Genomic DNA, 24167 nt, shown 5'->3' with positions numbered 1-24167 from the left:
AGCAAGTCGATTTGTATCGATTTTTAACCCATTAGCAGTACAATATTACGAGTAAATATTAATCGAAAAAAATCCGAGATGATCTTAAAATTATATATATATATATATCCCGAAACTAATAAAATAAAATTTTCATGAATTTTAAAGCATTTTTGAAACGCAACTCGTACCCGCATTCAACGATCAACGAACCGAGCTGCACTCAAAACAAATTCAGAAAATTACGAGAATAATCTTAAAATGTTACAAATATCCCGAAGTTAATAAAAACATGAAATTCATAATTTTAAAATAATTTCTGAAATGCGATTTATACTATTTTTATCAATTAAACGAATCAACGCGCGGGTGAAATTACTCCCAAAAATTTCTAAAATAATTTTAAAATTCTCGGAATATTTCAAACTTAAATAAATATGAGTTTCGTAATTTTTGAAATATTTTCGATTTTATTATTGATTTTACTAATAAATACAATTAGAAAATCACTCAGGAATAAATAATTAATAAAATATGAATTTCTAAATTTTATAAAATCCCAAAAATAAATATAGTAGTTATAAAACCTTAAAAACAATTTTAGAGACATTTCAAATATTTATGCAAATAAATTTGCATTAAATTCACTTTTAAAAGTGAAACAGAAATAATACAACACAATAGTTAGTTACACGAACGACCCCGTATGCCAAAAATCACTTATACATAATAACAAGCAATAACCCGCTGACAGGACCCATATACATAGTTTATTTATTTAATTATTCAATAATTACATAATAAATAATTCTAAAAATATACGAGTCGTTATAGTATGGATCAAAGTACATCTTTTCATCACTAGGATTGAAGATCGGCAGATAGCATCCACCGTTGCGTGTGTAAAATTGGGGTTGAACCATTTTTGTTGAGTGAAGTTGTGAATAAAATATTGAGAAGATGATGAATTGAGTATGAAAAGACAGTGAGAAGTCTTGAGAGCGGAGGGTGTATTTATAGCAGAGGAGATAAAAACTGAAGGGACTCTTTGATTAACCATATAATAATTAATCATAATATGAATACACAATTACACGTATCTAGGTAAACAAAAAGTAATCTCTCCCTCTCTCTCCAGATTCTTATTCCCTATATAAGTACTCAAGTATTACTAGATACTTACATCATCAGTAGCTAACCCATTTAAGCAAATAAAAGATATTCCACTAACTCACTCTTTAATTAAAAATACTGCGTAACAATTAATTTCGAATAAATTCAAAATAAACAATGAAGCATAACAGTCAATCATGGTTTGACTATTATTAGTATTTTAATCACGACTATCATAACTTATTACTCAAAACTGGGTTGACCAATATAAGTATTGGTCAAAACAAGTTTAACTAATAACAGAGGATGCCCGCAAGGGTTGGCTCAGTTGGTTAAAGAGGAGATAACTATCCTGTTGGTCACATGTTCGAATCCCCTCGGAAGGAGAATTTATGATTATGCCTCCTGAGTCAGAGCATGTCGCTTAATTGCGATTTACCTTGGTTCACGTGTTTTGCTGGCTATTGTGTGAGCTCGTAGGGTTACCCAGTGTGCACCCGAAGGGTAGCGGCTACGGGTTACCTACGATAAAATAAATATATAACAGAGGATGATGCATAATCAGTAGTTCAATATACAGTTTTCACAGTTTATAGAACGTATACTCAATTTTAAGGTTACTAGCTTAAAACCTGTGCGATGCACGGGTTTCCGTTAATATTTATATGTTTTTATTTATATTTTATATGATTTTATTGAAATTCTAATATAAATAATTGAATATGTAAATTAATAATAATTTAATTATAATTTGATTGTGTATAATTTTAAGTTAAATCAAATAGTATAGTATAAAATAGTATATGTTGATGAAATTTGAATTATTAAACTTATTTATAAATAATAATTAAATGTTTGATGTTGGTGGGGATGTTGGCGAGGTTCGAAACTGTGAACTTGGTTAATGATTTTTTTTTATAAATATTAATATAAATGTTTGTTGTTGGTAGCATTCGAACCTAGAAATTTATTTGTAATTTTATAAATAATAATATAAATGTCTGTTGTTGGCGGTATTCGAACATGTAAGTTGAGTTGGTGTATTTTTTAGTATTCAGATATAACGGTTATGATTATTTGGTTAAGAGATCTGACGGTCGTGATCGAAAATGATAACAAAAAACAGGGTCAACCAAACTACAAATTATACTCTGTTCAATTATTATAGTTTAGTATAGATAAGATATATTTATAAAAAAAAAGGGTCAAAGAAAATATTTCAAAAGTTTACTGAACATTTATTTACATGTCAAAATATAGTTTTGCACCCAACATCAATTGGGCTCGGGCCTTAATTTTTAACCCAAATCATCTGTTAATGGAGATGCATTTTCATGCATCCACACAATTCACAACCCAAATGCCATTTGACTACGGGAAATTGGCATATGACGTATTCGATTATCCGCATTGAGAAATAGTAAAATTTTGCAAAAATCCGCAAGTGTTGGCTCAGTTGGTTAAAAAAAGGATAACAATCCTTTTGATCACATGTTCGAATCTTATGGGAGGAGAATTTATGATTATAACTTCTGAGAGAGTCTGTCACTTAAATGCGGTTTACGTTGATTAACGTGATTTGCATTCTATTACGTGAACTCGTAGGATTTACCCAATACGCACCCGAAGGTTAGCGGCTGCGAGTTAATTATCATAAAAAAAATATTTATACAAAATATAAAGCTTATATAAAATAAATTTGACGTAAAATGAAAGTCTCAAGCACAGTTTTCCGTTTTCCTGTGAATATAGTGCTAAGAAATTCTGTTGCGTTGGGAGAATTTTTAGAATTTTAATGAGATACTGTATCCTGATTATAAAAAATATTTTCTCCGTACTATTTTATATTGACCACCATTTTAAGTTTAGATATTTTGCAATTAAGTGAAAGTTGACTAACTTAATTTTAAATATTAATATATTTTAATATATATAACATTTAATGTACTTTAACATGAAATTGTTATCGATAGTTTTAAAATAAACGAGTAAGGAAATGTTGCTATACGAAGGAGAAAGGAGCAAGTAAATAAATTTCAATGGTATGAGGTGGTTGTGCTTGAAAATGTGAGCTAGACAACTGTAAAAGAATGCGGATCCCAATTAAAGTTTTGGCGCGCATCTCAGGCTCCCGGTAAATTACTTTTTTTCTCATGTGCTTGGTCAAAAGCTGTTTCCTAATTTTCTCGTAAAGCCTCTAATATTAGTAGTCGTATTATTATCATTATCCTGAAATTTAGTGAAACATGGTTCATATTTTATTCTGGATAAAGAGAAAAAAGTAACACAAAAAGTCCTTTTTTTGGATAAAATGTTTATACTCCTACTAATAATATATCGATTAACAAGTGATAATGATTTTAAAGTGTGATTTGAACCTAATTGCATTTTCAGAGATTGTGGTTTGTGAGTAATCGAAGGGAATGATTAGTTATTGTATGCTTGTGCATTTCGAGAAATATGTGGAGATGGACCACGCTTTTCCCTTTTTTCCAGTTTCAGGAAAGCAAAGCTTTCAGATTTTGACCGTTTGTTCATATAAGTAGCCTGTCCAATCACCAACTTCAATGTACTCCTATAGATCAAGCTTGTTAAGTATTACACTAATGCATCTTTGTACTAGCACATTTTGGCAAGGAAAAATATCATTCATAATCACAAATTTCAATTAATGATTAAATATTTAGATTTTTTATTTTTTGTTAGGAGATTTTTTTTATTGAATTTAATTGAGGAAAGAATGCTAGAAAAGTGAGGTTTAATATGATTAGTACTAGATGTATCAAATTGAATATTAAAATTTAATTTCAAATGTCATGATATTGTTGAGTAAACAATTTAAAATGATGTTATTGATGAAATTAATGTGAATAATTAATATTAATTAATTTGAAAATAATAACACTTGATATTTGAGATACACTTTGAATATCAAGTTATTATCTCTAACATTAATTAGTCTTAACATTAATCAAGAATCAGATTGGATACACGAATAATTAAAATATTTTCATTTTCAATTTAAAAATTAGCCAAAATTTTAACTGAAAGTATGTCGGAAATACATAGTCAAAAATCAAAATGAAGTCGACATTGAATAAAATACTAGAATATAAAAATCAAGGTTGAAGCTTTTAAATGAAAAAATAGAAAACAAAATGTATTAATTACAGACACGAGCTGATGTCGAACAGGCTCCGAGGCTCCAGGGCTATGCTTTCACTCCTTTTGAGCAAATTTGATGATTGTACTTGTGTATGCAAAATATACGTTACTCCTCAAACGGTCATCACTCACTCATACTCCTACTACTTTGGGTTAGCCCTAATACGTTTAATGTAAAGAATAATGAGCGGTTGACTCGTACGTTTGTTTTACCAGTCCCGAGAATGAATTAAATTCCTCTACTCATGCGTTGTTAACTAGGCATTGAATACCAAGTATGCAACTGATTTATTAGTAAAACCCCCATTGGCAAAAAAAAAAAAAATCCCCGATTTTATACCCATACATCCTCTTTTTATACATGTTATTTGAATTTTTTACACATAATTTTAGATTTTTTGTTTGTATAAATAAACTAATATTTTTAAAAATTTCCAATAACTGTTTAATTCTTTTTAAATAAAAAATGCAACATTCAACCCATAATAATGAACATGATTGAATAATGTAAGTACTTTTGCATTAATTTTCTATAATCCCATATTCTGGTTTCGATCAAATAAATTATAAACCATATTTGTAAAAGAAAATCTATAATTAAGGATGCTTAATGCTTGTTAGGGGAGTTTCCAAAGTGACAGGTATATGAGGTGAAGAATCACCTTTAATTTTGCGATTAATATTTTCACAATCCCTTGCATTACGATTATCAAGCATTTTATGCTTATAAAATTAAATCGAAACAACAGCCAGATCGGGCAAGGGGTCATAAAGTTTACACATAAACCACAACACAGGCATTTATGATTTGCTACTTGCTTCACACAAACTCATTATCATACATCTTTTTCACACTTTTACCATTTTACCCCCCTTCCCTTCCGTTTCTCCCTCCCTCAAAACCTCACACACTCTCCTTTTCCATTCTCTCTCTCTCTCACAACTCAGTCTCCTCTTCCATACAACCCATCTCTCTCTCTCTCTCTCTCTCTCTCTCTCTCTCTCTCTCTCTCTCCCATTTTCATCTCTCTCTCTCAACAATGCCAAACGCAAAACCCCATTTCACACTCCTCCTCACACTCACTCTCCTCCACTTCACTCCCCTCCACTGTCTCTTAAACCCACAAGAAACACACTCTCTCCTCTCATTCAAATCATCTGCTGATACATACAACACCAAGCTCACTACATGGACTAACCAAACTGACCCTTGCTCCAAATGGGTCGGCATTTCTTGCCTCGATAACCGTGTCTCTCGACTTGTTCTTGAGGATATGCAACTCACCGGAAATTATGAGAAGCTCACTTCATTGAGTCATCTCCGAGTCATGAGTCTTAAAGGGAATAAATTTTCAGGACCCATTCCTGATCTTTCTAATCTTACTGCTTTAAAGCTATTGTTTTTGTCGAATAACCAGTTTTCCGGCGTGTTTCCGGCAGGTTTGGGTAGGCTTTTCCGGCTTGATTTGTCGTTTAATAATCTCTCCGGGGAGATTCCGGCGAGTGTTAATGGCCTCACTCATCTTCTTACCCTCCGGTTAGAAGGGAATAGCTTCTCCGGCGATATTTCCGGCATTAAACTGCCGAGTCTACAAGAATTTAACGTTTCCGGCAACAAACTCGCCGGGGAAATTCCGGATTTTTTGTCGGTTTTTCCTGCGACGGCGTTTGCCGGGAATTTGGGTTTATGTGGGCCCCCATTGAAAAACTGTTCTAATGACCCGACCCGACCTGGTGTCATACCCGGAATCCGACCCGGAATGTCAGGGTCGGGTTCTGTACCGCCAGTGATTGTATCGTCTTCTCCGACGTCGTTACCGAAAACGGAAGTTGCCCCCATAAAATCGGGCGGTGATGGGCATGGTGGAGGTAGTAAAATAAGCCCCTTTGCTATAGTGGCCATTATAATAGCTGATGTGATTGTTTTAGCTGTAGTGTCATTGCTTTTGTACTGTTATTTTTGGACCCGGAAGAGTGGGAATGGAGTCGGGTCGGCGCAAATTGTAGAAGGGGAGAAAATTGTTTATTCAACGAGTCCATATCCTACTGGTCAGCCCGGGTTTGAGAGGGGTAAAATGGTGTTTTTTGAGGGGGTCAATAGGTTTGAGCTTGAGGATTTGTTGAGAGCTTCTGCGGAAATGTTGGGGAAAGGAGGGTTTGGGACGGCTTATAAGGCCGTGCTTGATGATGGGAATGTGGTTGCGGTTAAGAGGTTGAAAGAGGCGGGTGGAGGTAGTGGTGGGAAGAGGGAATTTGAGCAGCATATGGAAGTGTTGGGAAGGTTGAGACATGAGAATTTGGTGACTTTGAAGGCTTACTATTTTGCGAGGGATGAGAAGTTGTTGGTCTATGATTACATGCCTAATGGGAACTTGTTTTGGCTTTTACATGGTATGTTTTTTGTTAATTCTTGTTTACATTGTCTTGACTCTTGATATCTCTTGGATTTTATTGTCAACTCCGTAAATCTTAGTAGTTGTTGTAGTTCATGTGCTTAGTTCTATGATTTATTGACTTGACGGGTTAGTTTGTAGGCTTTACCATTTGTAGAGATCATATTCCTAATCCCGAGTTTTCCCATTTGGAAATAGCGTAAGCGAGGTCCAGGGAGGGTTTAAGTTACGGTGAGGGTAGGAGACATGAAGAAGTTACACTTCTCTAGCAAGAGGTAGTAGTATCCGACGAGTGGGGAGAGGTTTGAGAACAATATTGAAAAGTTTTAAAAGACTTAAAACTTATGGATTCTTTAAGATTTTTGTTTATTTATGAAGCTGCACAAAGTTATCATTTTGCCATTATAATGTATCTCATTATACTGAGATGATGATTCTTTGTTGTTCTCAGCAAGATGTATGTTATGCTTGCTTCAGTTATGCTTGTTTGATTCCTATACTTCACTTGTTTTATTGATTCAAAGTTCCTAATTCAATAATTATTACTTAGTGGCTTAATCAAGGTATTTAGTGTTAAGTAGTTGCACTAACACTATTCACATAGGACAAAATTGATGCACTAGTTGTCTAGTACACAAGAATCATGGGCAAGAAGATTGTATGTGTTTGGATCAGAAAAGTAACATGATTCTAATAATTATTTTGATGACATCTATGTTTTTTACTATTATCTCTTCTTTACTTTTTGATCCCATGTTACCTAATCTAAGCATGCTCTTCTGTTTAATTTTTATATTATCGCATGATCCCTTATTATCATTACTATCATCTGCACCAATCTTTATTATTTTTATCAATCTATATTGTCATCATCCTGTTTTTTACAACATTCTACTCAAATATTTTTGTATTCTTCAGTCTGCACTGGCACACAATGCAATGTTTACTCCTTGCTACTCTCAATTGATAATGTGCTGAGTACTAAAAACAACTCTTACTATCAATATTCTAGTCTAAAGTTCTTTCGAAGATTTACTTGATACTGTTAATTGTAAATCTTCATTTTACTACTACTCAGTTTTGGTAAATGTTTCACTATCTATCATATAAATTTGTGATTAATTGCTTCTGAGACCTGGCTCCATTATTTATCTGACAGGTAACAGAGGACCAGGGCGAGCCCCACTAGATTGGGTAACAAGGCTAAAAATTGCAGCCGGGTCAGCTCGTGGTATACTCTTCATCCACAACTCTTGCAGGTCTCTCAGACTTACCCACGGCAACATCAAATCCACCAACATTCTCTTCGACAGCTCTGGCAATCCTCGTGTTTCTGACTTTGGTCTCTCTCTTTTTGCAACATCCGTCGCCCCACGATCAAATGGCTACCGCGCACCAGAATCACCAACTGACAGTGGCCGAAAATTTACCCAAAAGTCTGACGTTTACTCTTTTGGGGTACTGTTGCTGGAACTACTCACAGGAAAATGCCCGTCCACAGTAGTAGACGGCGGGGGAATAGATTTGCCACGATGGGTGCAATCAGTGGTAAGGGAAGAGTGGACAGCAGAGGTGTTCGATTTGGAGTTGATGAGATACAAGAATATAGAGGAAGAAATGGTGGGATTGTTGCAGATTGCAATGGCATGTACAGCAGCCTCTCCAGATCAACGCCCAATGATGAGCCAGGTGGTGAAAATGATAGAGGAGATTCGAGGGGTTGAGGTCTCTCCATCTCATGATTCTGTTTCCGAGGACTCGCCAGCGGTATCTGCCTCAGATGATAATTGCGGAGGCGTTAGTCAATAAGAATACAGACAGAAACAGTTGATCTAATTAGTATAATTTCAATGGTGCTGTAAATGATTTTCCTTTTCTTGCAATTAAACTACCACGTCTTTAGTTTCATCTGTAATGGCTGCAGTAACATCTATTACTCCTGATCTTTATTTATGATATTGTTAAATGTTAATTGGTGCTCAAGACTTCACTATGGCCGTTTGTTAACATTTGAGAACCTACAACTAGTTAACAATGCAAGTAGTATTGTTTTAACTTTTAGTTATAGTAGTTCCATACAACTATTCAAGCATGTGAGCAAGTGGCAAAACCAGGCCAAGATCATTTGCAGATACTTTGATACTTTGCAAAGTTTGTCCATTTCTATTTGTTTTATCGCATATAAGGATTGTCCATTTATATAATGTTACATTTTATCCGACAGAGATTACCAGAAGTAGCTGTATTCTGTTATTTTTCTTCCTCATTATTGATGCAAAGCAACTCAACTTACGGGTGTCACGGGTTGTGTACTTGTGTTTACGCTTAAACTTCTAAACATTTGGTAAGTTTGATTATGTAACTTCGAAGTTTGAACGATTTAATTGTAAATAAACCGGTAATTTTGAGCCGTTTTGGATTTGTTGGAGAATGGCTCTGAGATATATAAACGGCTCTGGTTAAATCCGAAACCAATGAATTTGGAGAATGACTTTATGTAGTTCTTCATTTTTTCCCGCCTCCTGAAACACGACATTAGGCCGTTCTCCAAATTCATTGGTTTCGGATTGTGATCTAAGTGCAGTTGCTGCCAACACCTTGTAGCAAACGGATACACCACTAAGACATGATAAATTGACTCCATTTCATGCTTGCACATCGGCCAGTTACTCTGGACTTGCACAAGCTTCGTGCTTGAGACCGAGTTGGTAAACACTCCAAAACAGCCCTCCACATCATTTGGGTAGTAGCTGATTTGCCATCAATTTGAAACCTACCTGTATGCGCACTTGTTGCTGCCAATTTGATATAGAATTTCAAATTTAAATTCTTCAAGGCACTTGCCCCGGGTACTTAAACAAGAAACATAGGATTTTATATCTGGCAACTGCACATTATTATTAAGATATTGACTTCAAAGGCTATATAAACTTATCATTTTAACTGTGCAAGTTTAAATATCTTACTTTAAAAAAAATATTAAAAATGTGTTAAAAGGGACAATTTTTCTCATAAAACTAACCTTTCTCTGGACAAAAATGGAACAACTATAATAAAACTGATTAAAAATCACGCAACTCCAGCCTTAGGTCCGCCCCTCTCCCTAAATAAAGCGATTATAATATTGACTACATTTGCTGCGTATACTAGAAAAGGAACAAAAGGCCTCGGGCAAAGTTCTAAGAGTTCACGAAACAAGAACAAAGAGTGAAAGAAATGGTACAGAGCAATGCCTGGTTCATAGAGCAGAAGAGGACGTTGGTGTGTCTCAAATGCGTTAAGCTTTAATCTTGTCATCGTTTTACACTTTTACTTGCTGCATTTCTAGCAGGGATGAATTAACTACCATGATTTACTGAAATGCGGAGTAGGGCTGTGCATCCGGTTCGGTTAACCGAAAACCGAACCGAATAACCGATATTTTTCGGTTCGGTTAACCAAAATATGAAATTCGGTTCGGTTTTCAGTAATGTTTTTTTAAAAAATCGGTTTTTCGGTTTTTCGGTTTTTAGCCGCGGTTAACCGGAAACCGTTTAAAGTAACCGAAATTATTTATATGTAATAATAATTTATATATTATATATTATATCTTTTTATATGTACTACTATACTTTCTTTCTGTACTTCACTTTACACTTCTACCATAAGCGAGTAATTGACCTCCCCCTCCCTCCTGGCTCCTACCGGCTACCGCCTACCGGCGTCGACCTCCGTTCCTCCACAGTCCACACACTACCGGCGTCGAGAAGTAAGTACTTTGACCTCCACTTCAGTTTAGATTATGTTCGACTTGAGGATTTAGAGATTTCAAATTGGATTTAGGGATTTCAAATTGGATTGAAGATATGATTATTATCTTGAAATAATTGGGTTTGTTTTGCTTATGTTTATTATCTTGAAATAATTGGGTTTGTTTATTATTTTGCTTATGTTTATTCAGTTATGAATATGATAGTTGATTAGTTTGTATTTGAATTGAATTCGTAATTTTCGACAATTAAGAGCTGTACAGTATATAAGAGCTCGAGACAAGTATATTCGTTTGTTATAATTTATAAATGTACTGATTCAATGATTCTTTTAGTCTGTGGACTGATTCTTTTAATGTAAGTTACATACATTTTTATACTGGTAAATTACAGATTGTGAAGATTCAAGCTATTGTGGTATGTGGTCTACTGGTCTGTGTATTTCATTTTTTGTGTGTGCTACTTAGTACTTAGTACTTACTGCTGCTTCTGTTGAATGATTTTAGTTTTAATTTGTTACCCCTGTAATCTGTTGTAGATGGAAGACGAGCATGATTATCAGGAAGAATTAGAAGCTCAGACCGAAACCGTTGCTTCGAATCCGAGAAAGAGAAAGGCAATGGAATCTCGAATTGATGTTTGGGAACATTATGAGAAAATTAAAGATGCAAATGGAGTAATTGTTAAAGGTAAGTGTAAGTATTGTGCTAAAGATTTAAGAGCAAATACTTCAAGAAATGGTACTAGTAGTTTGCGTAATCATTTAAAGTCTTGCAAGTCATACAATGTTGAAGGTCGTCAAACGAAATTAGCTTTTCAAACTAATAAAGATGGGGGAAACAGTACTTTGGGTAGTTGGATTTTTGACAAAGATTTGGCTAGAGAGAAATATATAAAGATGATTATTGTTGATGAGTTACCATTTAGGTTTAGACAATCACCCGCGAGAGTGGTAGTGTTTATGAAGTGTTCAAAATATGAGAAAATTGAGACTAAAAGATCTTTGATTCTTGATGTTGATACTAGATGGAACTCAACATATGAAATGATAGATGTAGCGGAAAAATATGAGAGAACATTTAGTAGGTATGATACACAAGATCCTAGGTATAAAAAACATCTCAAGGTGGGTAATGTTGATGGAAGGCCTACTTGTGAAGATTGGGTTACCATGAGAAAATTTGCATCATTCTTGAGATTTTTTTATGATCTAACTTTGAAGATTTCGGGCACTTCTTATGTCACTTCTAACATTTTCTTGCATGAGATATATGTCGTTCATTCTACCTTGAATGATTGGACATATGGTGCTAATGTTGAAATGCATGCTATTGAAAAGGAGATGTTGGAAAAGTTTGAAAAATATTGGGGAAGTCCGTCTAAAATGAACAATCTTTTGTTTATTTCGGTGGTGGTTGATCCAAGGTACAAGTTGTAATTTTTGGTGTATATGTTAAGGCACATGTACGGGGAAGATGTTGGGGGTATGATGGGAAAGTCTTTAGAAAAAATATTGTATAAAATGTTCAATGAATACAAATCTAAAATTGCAAAAAAGAAACAAAGATATGATGTTATAGAGCAAAATAGAGAAGAAAATGTTGGTCAAGTGCATCCATCTCAATTGTTGAGAATGCAATTTAAGAAAGATATTGGAATGATTTCAAGTGATGGTAGTGCATCGGATTTGGAAGAGTATTTGAGTGAAAAATCAAAAACATTTAGTACTTCCGAGAGGTTTGACATATTAGAGTGGTGGAAAAATAATTCGATGAGATTTCTCGTTTTATCTCAAATGGCACGGGATATTTTAGCTTTTCCAATATCTACAGTAGCTTCGGAATCGGCTTTTAGCACGGGAGGTAGAGTTCTCAATGATTTTAGGAGTTTTTTAACACCTAAAATGGTTGAAGCTATAAGTGTTAAAGAGGATCTGGATGAAATGAAACAACTTGATGAAGGTATGCTATTCTTTACATTAATTTCTAGGTTTTTTAAATTTAAATAGTGAGAAATACTTATGATTTTTCTGTTTAAATTGTGTTTTTTCAGCACTAGAGAAGATGAACATGGATGCAAGTTCTACGGCGGCATCCGCCACTGGTGGAACTAGTCAGACTCAACCATGGTAAAACCCTATACCCTGTCATGTAATACACTGTACAGTATAGTGAGAGAACAGACTACAGTACAGTGTACACTGTACTAGTGTAGTATGTTTTTTGTAGTTTTAAATTACTTGAATCAGATGAAAAAACAATCAGCTCCTTCTAAATCTAAAACAAATACCCACTCCTTGTAATAATCATCTAAAATAAGTTAATTTGTAATCAGTCAGACTCAGCAGTTCATCCTCAGGCTCAGCCAGGGTACCTCAAACTTTAGTACCAAGATCTTAATTTACTTATTTATATTCTGCTCCTGCTCATGGAAATGTTTTAATTACCGGAATGTTTTATAGTATCCCCCTCCATTTCTGTTGAAATTTATTTTATTCAAAGAAAGAAAATTAGGTAAAATACAACAATACTTCTCTTCCATTAGAATATGTTTAATATGCATTGCAGTATCTCTTAAAATCAGTAAATTAAGGTGAAAAATATGTTTAATATGCATTGCAGTATCTCTTAATGTCGGATAGTTGGTTCTTTAGATCTGCAGTGTGAAGTATAGTAAAATTTTGCTGCATTGTGATTTATTCTTATGGTATAAAAGATCAAAAGTCTGGATCTTTTGGTATAAAAGATCAAAAGGATCAGGCTCATCAAAAATACTTTTTGAATTCTTTCTATTTTATCCTGAATTCTTTCTATTTTATCCTGAATTCTATCTATTTTTTCGTATAGACTTGCAGGAGAGCAGTGCAAAAATGCAGAAATGCAGAAATGGAGATCTGGTCACTGGAGTCTGGAGTCTGGAATTTGGACTGGACTGCAGTCTGGACTGCAGTCTGGAGTTTCAATGTTTCATCACCTGCCATTCTGTCAAGTGCCAACTTCCATTCTGCCAAGCAATATCACTGCAATTTCCTTATATTTCAAAACTCATTTTATATTAGCCAAGTTGTTAAGTTTTAAATGCAAATTAATGTTATGAAGCATCAAAAACTTGTAATTCTGTTTGTTTTAAATTGTTGCCTGTAAACTTAAATTCTCTGATTGTTTTTGGAAAAATTTAGCCTATTATCTTAAAATTCGGTTTTATATTTCAGTTTCGGTAATAACCGATTTATTTTTTTCAATTTCGGTATCAAACTGAATAAATTTCGGTTCGGTGTTCGGCAGAGTTTTTTCTGGTAATTAGGTTTCGATTAACCGAATAAAAATTCGGTTCGGTTCGGTTTTAACCGAATACACAGCCCTTGCGGAGTACATGATTATGATTAACGGAAAAACATGTAAATGCGCACTGTGCGGCAAGTCTTTTTTTCGTAGTGGTAATTAGAAGATAATATCTAGGCAATTAATTTTTCGCTAAATATAATTATATTTTTGTATAAACGAAACAAATAAAAATTTCACATTTCAGCCAAATATAGACAAATTTAAATAACACAAACTTCACGACTCAAAGCTCTCTCTTTTTGTTATAATTTTTTAAGGGCCGCGTTTAGATTAGATAAATCCAAATTTTAGAATCATTACAATTTAAGGTAAATTCTGCTGCACAATCCTAAATTTTAAATAGACTCTCGGATCTAAATGCTTAAAAATATTTTCAAAATATAATACATAAACACGACATTTTCTATGTACAAGTGCTACTAACCCTAATTATTAACACAAATAAGACAAAGTTTCACCTACAGAATGTTATTCTTTACACTTGAACTCTTCATAAATATCATATTAATACTAAATAATAAAGCGAATTATGTTGCAGAACCCTAATTAATATTACAAATAAAGTAAATGCTACTGCAGGAACTAATTTTTTTAATAAAATCTCTAAATTCAATTATTAAAATATCTTATAATTTCAATATAAAAATTCAGCCGAATTATACAAAATTATACTTCCGTCAAAGAATTTTGGATAACTTACCTCAAACGTATAAATTCTAAAATTTCTTAGGCTAATGATTTAAAAGAAACATGACCCATTTTTTTTTTAATTCTGATATTTGTTTATCTAAAAAATTGAATTAAGCGGATTTTTTCAAAAATAAAGTTGTAGAAAATATTTTTAAAATTACGACACAATCTCATATCTATGCAACATTTGATCTGCAATTTCGAGTAATTTGACCTGCAATTATATTTGAAATTTTTATTGTAATTTTGAAAATATAAATATATTTGATAAATTTCCAATTTTTTGGTAATTATCTATTTTCACAACAAATAAATAAATAAATATTTTTTCAAACTTTAATCTCTCTTACCCTTTCTGTATACATAGCTGAGTCGCTTGACTTTCACTTTCGATCATCAACTTCCCAAATATATATATATACTTACATGTTCATATATTCATAAATTATTGCCATCATCAAGCAAATCACAGCTGTACAGGTAAACCGTTCTCTACTTTAGTCCTTTTGTTATTGAATTATTTTTCTTTTAATCGTGAAGCTATTTAAATGGAATTTATTATTTATGTGTTGATAATTTTATTATTTGTAATGGGTAATTGGGTACTTTAAACTTTTGTATGTACTTTTATTTATTGCGAAGTTATTTAGCTTGTGACAGTGAGTGTTTGATTAATGCCTGACAAGTGTTTGATGAAATTTCCCTGAGAAATATGTAAGTGTCTTAACAAGGGCGACTTGTCGAAATGTGTGTTAAATGTGATTTCAAAGCTTGTAAAATGGATGCATGGTAATACTGTAATGGTCATTTGATTTTCATAAATTACGGTCTATTACGGAAATTTAAATACTCGCTTACTCAAACCGAAAGAGATGCTTAAACCAGGAAAGGCATATTACATAGGTTATTCCTTGAAGACGAGCTTTCTGCTTCTCATCTTCTTTTTTTAATCTCTACTAGATCATTACTAGCATACGGCCCCAAAAGGTTCATGTTTGTTGCATTTGGTATACCCGGCTGGCTTAATAAAGAAGTGCATTTCGATTTTTTTCACTCGTTTTCCTTGCTTTGTTCATAGTTAGTGTTATTGAAATCAAGCAAGTAGCTTAATGTGAAGTAAAGTATACTCTTGATTTAGTATAAAATAATTGTGGTATTTTAATTGTTTTGGCATTGTGAATAATTCATCATCTAATTGTAGTTAACTATTGATCCAGGGAAGGAGGTGATGGAAAAAATGGGGGGATCAAAGCTAAACATCGGCATCATACATCCCGATCTTGGAATTGGTAATTTTTTGGTTTTAACTCACATACATGTGTGCGCAAGCTTTTTTTTTATATTCATAATTTCTGTATATATGAGTAGATATGTTATATCATTATATTTGGTTGTTGTGTCATTCGAACTGACAATCTCTTATTGTTTTGTCTTTTAAAGGCAGATCTGGTATAGCTTCTGCACTTATTAATGTCTTGTTCAGTTTCATTTTGATTAGAACTTATATGTATCTGTGACTGAAGTTGCAAAATTGTACAAGAATATATACATTAATGGAATTGCACTTCAAAACTTGCAATCGATAATACTGTTTAGGGTAAGAGATGTGTGTTTATCCTTGTTTAATACCATAAAAGAACACTTGAAGAGGAAAACATGCATCTCTTCTTCTGATAGAAATAAATACACTGGATAAGACCTTGCTTCTCATTGTTAAATGTTCCGTTCAAACCCCGCCCCAAACATACACATACTCAAATAAAACATAGATGATATCGTGCTTCATATGTTTTTGTGCAGATGAAGTTAATTGCTGCTTATCTCGTTTTCTTGTTACTGTTTATGTTTGCTCTTTTATCCTGTGTTATGATTACTTTACCAGAAGGTCTGGTTCTAACTTGACCTGATGCATAGGTGGAGCTGAAAGGTTAATTGTTGACGCTGCTGTAGAACTTGCATCACATGGCCATAATGTTCATATTTTTACAGCGCACCATGATAAAAACCGATGTTTTGAGGAGACTCTTTCAGGTGAGATTTATAAATAAATTTTACTTAACATGGTGAAACAATTGATTATATATCTGCTATTGTATTTATCTATCAAATTTTGATCTTCCTTTTTATGGAAAAATGTCCAGGTACTTTTCCTGTTACAGTGTATGGTTCTTTCCTGCCCCGACATATCTTCCAGCATTTTCACGCATTATGCGCATATCTTCGCTGCTTATTCGTGGCCCTCTGCATGTTATTTATGTGGAAATCCTTTGACGTAATACTCGTCGATCAGGTTTCTGTAGTCATTCCACTGATGAAGTTGAAAAGGTCTTCAAAGGTAATTTTCATTTATCAAGATGAGTTTTTTGTGAAACTTTTAATTTTATTGCATATTTATCAATCCATTAATTTGTAGCAAGTAGATTATTTCAGAGTTTTGTTTAAAATATAATTATAATTTTTTGCAACTGGTAATCAGATGTCAAAAAAGTAAAAGTAAAAGACTACTTCAGTTGTAAATAGTTTAGTCAATGGTAAGTTGATTGATTTCTAGTCTTCGAATATCTCGATTTATTTCATATTCGATGGTGGCTGCGTATATATTTTTTGGAGGTACAAGAGTTTTGAACATTTGACCTCCTGTTAACAAGAGAGGGGGGGGGGGGAGATGAGATCCCCTAGGCTAATGCTAGGGATGGTACAACCATTTTACCACCTGACAAGCGTAAATATGATGAGATAACTATATAGATTTACAATTGAAACATATCTGTAACTTTGGAACTAAAAGAGTGGAGTATGTATATCTGCTTTTGCATCGGATGTCATGAAGGGTTTGGCAGATATGGCTAGGCTATAAGGATAGTTTTTTAAGCCTACAATGTTGTTTTTAATGTAGTTAAGTAGTATTAAGATAAATCTGTTTTCATATTTTTGGTATCCTACTGTCAGTAATATTGATTATAAGTGTTCACTTGTGCTTATGTACATTATTAGTTATTTCCTTTCCCACTCCTTATGCATCCTCGTTTGCCAGTTGTCCATGACTATAACCTCATGCATGTTCATATTACCCATCACCTATACAGGTTGTGTTCTATTGCCATTTTCCCGATTTGTTGTTAGCTCAACATTCAACTTCTCTGAGGAGGGTATATCGAAAGCCAATAGACTTTGTAGAGGAAGTAACAACAGGTCTTTTAAACTTAGTTACTTCCACGAGAATCTTCTGCTTTTATGTTCTATCCATAACATGTGTAATTTTTTATTTGATTTCTTGGTGAAAGTACAGGAATGGCAGATTTAATTTTGGTTAACAGCAAGTTCACTGCAACAACTTTTGCGAAGACATTCAAGAATCTTGATTCACAAGGAGTTAGACCAGCTGTGCTTTATCCAGCAGTAAATGTGGAACAGTTTAATAAACCAAATAATTTCAAGTAAAACACTTTTTTTGTGTTTTGGTACATCCAACTTCTATAGATTATTTAGTAATGCAAATTTATTCTCTTATTTTAGCAACCTTGTTATTTTGAATATGAAGCTAAATATACTCGCTACTCTTTTTTTAGGTTGAATTTTCTTTCCATCAATCGATTTGAAAGGAAAAAGAACATAGCCTTGGCTATTTCTGCATTTTCAATTCTTTGTAAAGATGAAGAAAACGTTCTTCAAGGACATAATTTGGCTGATGCTACATTGACCATTGCAGGTGAGTCTTTGACACATTACAGCCTCAGATCAGACATCATCACCAATTATCTTATATTTGATTAGTTCTTTTTATCTATTTATCTGTCTAGTTTACAGTTGCACCATTTTCTCGTGACGCTACATACAAATTTTATACATGCTCTATCATTATTCTATTAGGGGTGGTAAGGAATTGTTAATTACTCAACCTGCTTTAAAAAACAGTTTTAAGTAAATCGCAGTTTGGGTTGGGGTATGTCAGAAACAGCTCAGTTTAATTTGGTCACTCTTTCAGTCTACACCAAACTGATTTCAACCTGATCTGCTCGCGAACACACATTACAGCACATTTATGTATTTAATATATACCATAAATATGATGCCGGTTTGTTATTTCCCTTAAAACATCCTTGCTTAAAAATTTGGAAACTGTCGTTTTGCGGATAAATTATGGTTTGACATCTAATGCGGACCAAATAAAACCATGATCACCCTTTTCTTTAATTTTTTTAAAATAATTTTGGACATTGAAGATATATTGCTAGTTGGGAGGAGTCGGTACTTTTCTGTCTTCTCGAGTTCATCATGTGTAATGGGAGGGTTGTTTAAATGACTAAATGAAGTCATGACTTGTTATACATTATCATAACTGCAGTCCTTACAATTCACCTTGTTGGCGTATATTGTTTGTATACAAACTAATTGACAAATTTTCAATTTTCAGTTTAACCCCTAAATCCTAATGTGTTACCCCGTCTCACATTTGCACCTTTTATTTTCAACAAACTTCCACCTTACATGTACATTCCGTTAGTGTCAGCCTGACAGATGATGTTTCTTTGAGTCGCCATTTTCATAAATTGTGTACCTTGATATAAATTATCATAGCTTTCTGGAATAACTGCATTGTACACCATATTACCATGATGCTTCTGTTCAGGGATGCGAATGCAATATAAATGAATTTTATATTTATACCTTTTCTTTCAGGTGGCTTTGACAGACGCCTGAAAGAGAATGTTGAATACCTGGAGGAACTAAAAGTATTAGCCGATAGAGAGGGTGTGTCTGGTCGTGTGAAATTTGTTACATCTTGTTCTACATCGGAAAGGAACAAATTTCTCTCTGAATGTCTCTGTGTTCTTTATACACCAAAGGTACTGTAGATTCCTATACATCTATATTAGCATCAACTAGAGTAGGTTTTAATATGTTAAAATATCTGACAAACTAGACTTTGGGTGTAGGATGAACACTTCGGCATTGTTCCTCTCGAGGCAATGGCAGCACAAAAGCCAGTCATTGCTTGTAACAGTGGGGGCCCTGTTGAGACAATCAAGAATGGTATTACTGGGTTCCTCTGTGACCCTAATCCAGAAGCTTTCTCTTTGTCTATGAGTAAATTTATCAGGGAACCGCAGTTGGCAGAGAATATGGGTAAAGATGCCAGAAGACATGTTGAAGAGTCATTTTCTACCAAAATATTTGGCCAGAATTTGAATCGATATCTTGTTGATGCAGCCAGAGAAAAGATTGATTAAAAATGTCTAGTGTACAGCATGAACACAGATGCTAAACTCAATCACCTTTCTGGGTTACGGGATTAAAAATAGTCCAGAGCAGCGAAATAGATTTATACCTCTTCTACTCATGACATTAGAAAGTTATCTGATGACTAGATCATAAGAAATATATACCTATTGTAGATATATTAGAATTCTGGAGAACCCGGGCAAAATAACCATTTTACCAAAATAAAGTATCTCGTGGCAATGAAATGCTTTTCATGTTTAATTTTCAGTAAGTTATGTATTATCCTTGGACTTGATTGTTTGATTTCTGTACTTAGAACTAACAAAATGGTTTAACTTGAGCAAGGTAATTTAGTGGTACGTCTTTGTACGTCTTTTTGATCCTCTATTACCTGACCTAATCATTCCCTGCAGTTAGATTTCAGTATCGCTGCATGGTGGTTATCTTGTGATTTTATCTTCTACACAAGTCTATAGTATTTAGTCGAGGGTTTATGTACCAATTGTTTGCTATATTTTGATTGCTTCTTATCATGGGGTTTCTGGGTTGATCGACTACTAAGTATCAGTTTGCCAGATAAAATTACAAATTAGCAAACGATTGCAAAGAACCTAGAACCTTATATCAATTTATTTTCCAGCTTTTCTATGACAATCTTTTCAAACTCAAAAATAATTCTGTATTCTGTGTCAAATTGTGCCTTGTTTATTCCTTGCAACTTCCACTTGATAACATGCAAGTGCTAAAAAACAACTCTTACATGCAAATATTACTCTGAATTTCCTGTTCAATATAGCTCAATACTTGTAACAGTATAAAACAAACAAGAACACAGTGTTTTCTGCAAATGCTTCACTAGATTATATGTAGTCTAATAAAGGAAATACAATAACAAGAAATCCTCCTGTTAATGGTCCCTATCTCCTAGACAGCTGGAGTAACAGCCAAATTGTTATGGCCCAGACTTGTAGTCTGTTATCTTATTTTGTCTACTAGCATTCTACGTTTTGTCTGTCTTAATTAGAACCTCTACTTATGTATTGAACACCTTTTTGGGGGATTCACCAGATCAACATGATGAGAACTCAATGATCAAGAAACATTCAGATCCACATTTGTTTTTGTGCCAAATACTATAATTGTCTTTATGGTATCAGAGCTTCACATCTGCAAATCTGGAATGAATTGTTAAAACACAACACCTATCAAGATCCCATAACAAATCTTGTTTCTTAAAGAGTTCTATTCAAATATCGAAATCAGATCTTCCTTTTCTCAAAAATGGCAACTGGACGTATAACGTACCAAGATATGCTAAACCCAATATTCTTACATCCATCTGATACTCCGACATCTATTCAAGTCGACAAGCTACAGGGATCTGCTGATTACAGAGCCTGGAAACGCTCAATGGAAATCAACTTGTCTTTAAAGAGGAAACTGGGATTTGTCACTGGATCTACAACACAACCTACAGACGATGCTACTCAAGCTGATCTCTACGAGATCTGCAACAATATGGTAATAGCCTGGATAACTCATAACTTGTCTTCTTCCATTAAAAAGTCTGTTATGTTTATGACTAGTGCTAGAGATATTTGGTCTAACCTTGAGGAACGCTTCTCTGTTGCCAATGGATCGAGAAAATACAAACTGAATCGAGATCTGTATGGACTCAAACAAAATTCTTTGTCTGTCAATGACTATTACACATCTATGAAAGTATTGTGGGAGGAATTAGATGCCATGAATATTTTACTCATCTCAACCACAACCACTGATGAAACCAAAACCCTACTAAAAACCATTCACCAACAAAAAGAAGAAACAAAACTCTTTCAATTTCTAAATGGATTAAATGAAACCTACAACCCTCAAAGAAGCCACCTGTTAATGCAGAACCCTCTACCCTCAGTTGAGAGTGCTTCCTCCACTTTACAACAAGAGGAAGCACAGAGAGAATTGTTAAGCCTAAACAGTGACACTTCTGAAACAACTGCTATATTTAGCAGGGCAAATCTTGATAAAACCATAATATGCACTGCCTGTGGGATGAAGGGCCATAGAGGAGACAAGTGCTGGACTGTTGTTGGCTACCCCAAATGGCACCCAAAAAATCCACAAAACCTATCCACCTCTAAAACCAAACAGTTCAATAACACCAGATGAAATTCAAACCAAAGAAACAACCAAAAACTGGCTGCAAATGTGCAAACATCAAACAGTGAATATGCTGGTTTCAGTCCTCATCAATTGGAACAGTTAGCCAAAATGATGCCTCAACTTATGCAGCAAGCTAAAGGGTCTGAAACAGATGAAGAGATTGACTACCATTTCTCTGGGATGGTGCACTGCAACACTGTGACAGCCCTGAGCAATGATTGGATTATTGACTCAGGAGCGTCAGATCACATGACACACTGCCTTCAGAATCTGTCAAAAACCTCACTTGTTAGCAGTCAGACAACCATAAACCTTCCAAATGGAGATCAGGCAAAAATCACTCATTCTGGAGAAGTAAATCTGGATAATGGAATGAAATTGAAAGGGGTTTTATGTGTTCCTCACTTCAAACACAATCTCCTTTCAGTTCAAAGATTGGTGAAAGACAGCAAAGTGCAAGTTATCTTCCAGACGTCTCACTGCATTATTTTGGACTCTGACAGTAAGCAGGTCCAAGGCATTGGAAGAGCCAGAAATGGGCTATATTATCTAATAAACCACTTTGCCCAGGCTGTACCTGCAGAATGGCTTCACAATGGGAATGTGAATTCTGGTAATGTACCCACAACAAACTCTGCGGTCAATAACTCTAGTCAAAGCTCAGTGACTGAAGGAAATAGCTTGGAACTGTGGCACAGCAGGCTTGGCCATGCTCCGGTAGAAAAGATCAGACAGATTAAAGCTATTACTGCAACTGGTGCTCAGCAAAACAAGGTGTGTGTTACATGTCCTTTATCTAAGTTCACTAAACTGCCATTTAGTTTAAGTGATTCTCATGCTACTACCAAGTTTGATCTTATACATATAGATATCTGGGGCCCCTACAAAGTATGCACTAAGGGTAAATATAGGCATTTCCTAACGATAGTAGATGACTATAGTAGGAATACTTGGATTTATTTGCTAGAGCATAAATCTGACAGTCTTGCTACCCTGGAGACATTCCTGAAGTATGTGCACACACACTTTCACACCACTATTAAAACAATTAGGTCAGATAATGCCCTTGAGTTTAACACAAGTTTGTGTAAGATATTCTTTGCCAAAAATGGAATAAAACATCAGACATCTTGTGTTCAAAGACCACAACAAAATGCCCGTGTAGAAAGAAAACACAGGCATATCTTAGAAGTGGCCAGAGCTCTCAGGTTTCAAGCTGGTCTGCCTTTATCCTTTTGGGGAGATTGTGTGCTCACTGTTGTTCACCTCATTAACAGACTACCAACAACTGTATTGGCAAACAAAACACCCTATGAGACTTTATACAAAGAACCTGCTGAATATGATCATTTGAGAGTATTTGGTTGCCTGAGTTTTGCTTACAATCCAGCCTTCACTTCAGACAAATTCTCCCCTAGAGGAGTTCCATGTGTGTTCTTGGGATACCCTGTGAGTCAAAAGGGTTATAGGTTGTACAATCTACTAAACAAACAAACCTTTGTGTCCAGAGATGTAACCTTCAAAGAACAGATCTTCCCCTTCAACAATAACTCCATAGAAAAATACATGTTACCTCTGCTTCAAATAACAAACACACAACCACCTGACATCCACTATACATACATGATTTTCCCTATATTACCTGAACCCAGTGAGTCTGATCTCTCAAATCAGCCTTCAACCATTGAAATTGACAATACAACCACCAACACCTTAGATAATGAGGAACCAATTACAGAATCTCAAGAAAGCCAACCAGTCAGGAGATCCTCGAGACAACATAAACCACCTGTCAGGTATCAAGACTACATTACCAAACCTCTTTATGCACCTCACATCACCAACCTAGCTTACACATCTGTTGAACCTGAATTCACTTGCTTGCTTGCTGAGCTAAACAAAGCAGCAGACCCTGTGACATTTAAAGAAGCTGTCAAGTATGAGTGCTGGATCAATGCTATGAACAGTGAGTTAGAAGCTCTGGAACTGAATGACACATGGGAAGTGACAACTCTACCACCTGGTAAAACAGCAATAGGGTGTAAGTGGATTTACAAAACCAAATATCTTCCAGATGGTAAGATAGAAAGACACAAGTCTAGATTGGTTGCCCTTGGGTACAAACAAAAATATGGAGAAGACTACTTGGAAACCTATGCACCAGTGGCCAAGATGACCACTGTGAGAGCTCTACTTGCTGTAGCTGCCATGGAGGATTGGATCACATTACAAATGGATGTGTCCAATGCTTTTCTTCATGGGGAATTGAATGAAACTATATACATGAAAATGCCTCAAGGCTACTTCTACAAAGGCTGTAGAATTAACTCTCAGTCAATAGCCACCTT

General features: G+C 34.5%; 4 protein-coding genes across 4 annotated transcripts; all 4 read left to right on the top strand.

Moving 5' to 3' along the window:
* The first annotated feature begins 5095 nt into the window (after positions 1 to 5095).
* Positions 5096 to 8633, top strand: LOC141674134 (putative leucine-rich repeat receptor-like protein kinase At1g68400). Its single transcript, XM_074480861.1, has 2 exons — positions 5096 to 6648; positions 7810 to 8633. The coding sequence occupies exons 1-2, from the start codon at positions 5298 to 5300 to the stop codon at positions 8457 to 8459; spliced, it is 2001 nt and encodes a 666-aa protein (XP_074336962.1). The 5' UTR covers positions 5096 to 5297; the 3' UTR covers positions 8460 to 8633.
* A 2664-nt stretch (positions 8634 to 11297) lies between these two features.
* Positions 11298 to 11837, top strand: LOC141713925 (zinc finger BED domain-containing protein RICESLEEPER 2-like). Its single transcript, XM_074517487.1, has one exon. The coding sequence runs from the start codon at positions 11298 to 11300 to the stop codon at positions 11835 to 11837; it is 540 nt and encodes a 179-aa protein (XP_074373588.1).
* Positions 11838 to 14785: 2948 nt separating this feature from the next.
* Positions 14786 to 19923, top strand: LOC141674120 (uncharacterized). The gene is made up of 9 exons (XM_074480846.1): positions 14786 to 14913; positions 15651 to 15722; positions 16348 to 16464; positions 16575 to 16768; positions 17520 to 17625; positions 17723 to 17870; positions 18003 to 18142; positions 19114 to 19280; positions 19371 to 19923. Exons 2-9 carry the CDS (start codon positions 15662 to 15664, stop codon positions 19662 to 19664), a joined length of 1227 nt encoding a protein of 408 aa, XP_074336947.1. The 5' UTR covers positions 14786 to 14913; positions 15651 to 15661; the 3' UTR covers positions 19665 to 19923.
* A 1014-nt stretch (positions 19924 to 20937) lies between these two features.
* Positions 20938 to 21825, top strand: LOC141713918 (uncharacterized). The gene has a single exon (XM_074517482.1). The coding sequence runs from the start codon at positions 20938 to 20940 to the stop codon at positions 21823 to 21825; it is 888 nt and encodes a 295-aa protein (XP_074373583.1).
* The last annotated feature ends 2342 nt before the right edge of the window (positions 21826 to 24167 follow it).

The sequence above is a fragment of the Apium graveolens genome, chromosome 1 (genome assembly GCF_009905375.1).
Source record: "Apium graveolens cultivar Ventura chromosome 1, ASM990537v1, whole genome shotgun sequence".
NCBI lineage: Eukaryota > Viridiplantae > Streptophyta > Magnoliopsida > Apiales > Apiaceae > Apium > Apium graveolens.
Note: the sequence above shows the minus strand (reverse complement) of the source record. Positions and strands in the feature narration are given on the sequence as shown.

Coding starts and splice junctions, on each gene's coding strand:
- LOC141674134 (XM_074480861.1), top strand. CDS start 5,298: ATGCCAAACGCAAAACCCCATTTCACACTCCTCCTCACACTCACTCTC. Junction 6,649..7,809: donor CTTGTTTTGGCTTTTACATG/GTATGTTTTTTG, acceptor TTTATCTGACAG/GTAACAGAGGACCAGGGCGA.
- LOC141713925 (XM_074517487.1), top strand. CDS start 11,298: ATGATTATTGTTGATGAGTTACCATTTAGGTTTAGACAATCACCCGCG.
- LOC141674120 (XM_074480846.1), top strand. CDS start 15,662: ATGGAAAAAATGGGGGGATCAAAGCTAAACATCGGCATCATACATCCC. Junction 16,769..17,519: donor AGTTGAAAAGGTCTTCAAAG/GTAATTTTCATT, acceptor TCACCTATACAG/GTTGTGTTCTATTGCCATTT. Junction 19,281..19,370: donor GTGTTCTTTATACACCAAAG/GTACTGTAGATT, acceptor CTTTGGGTGTAG/GATGAACACTTCGGCATTGT.
- LOC141713918 (XM_074517482.1), top strand. CDS start 20,938: ATGGCAACTGGACGTATAACGTACCAAGATATGCTAAACCCAATATTC.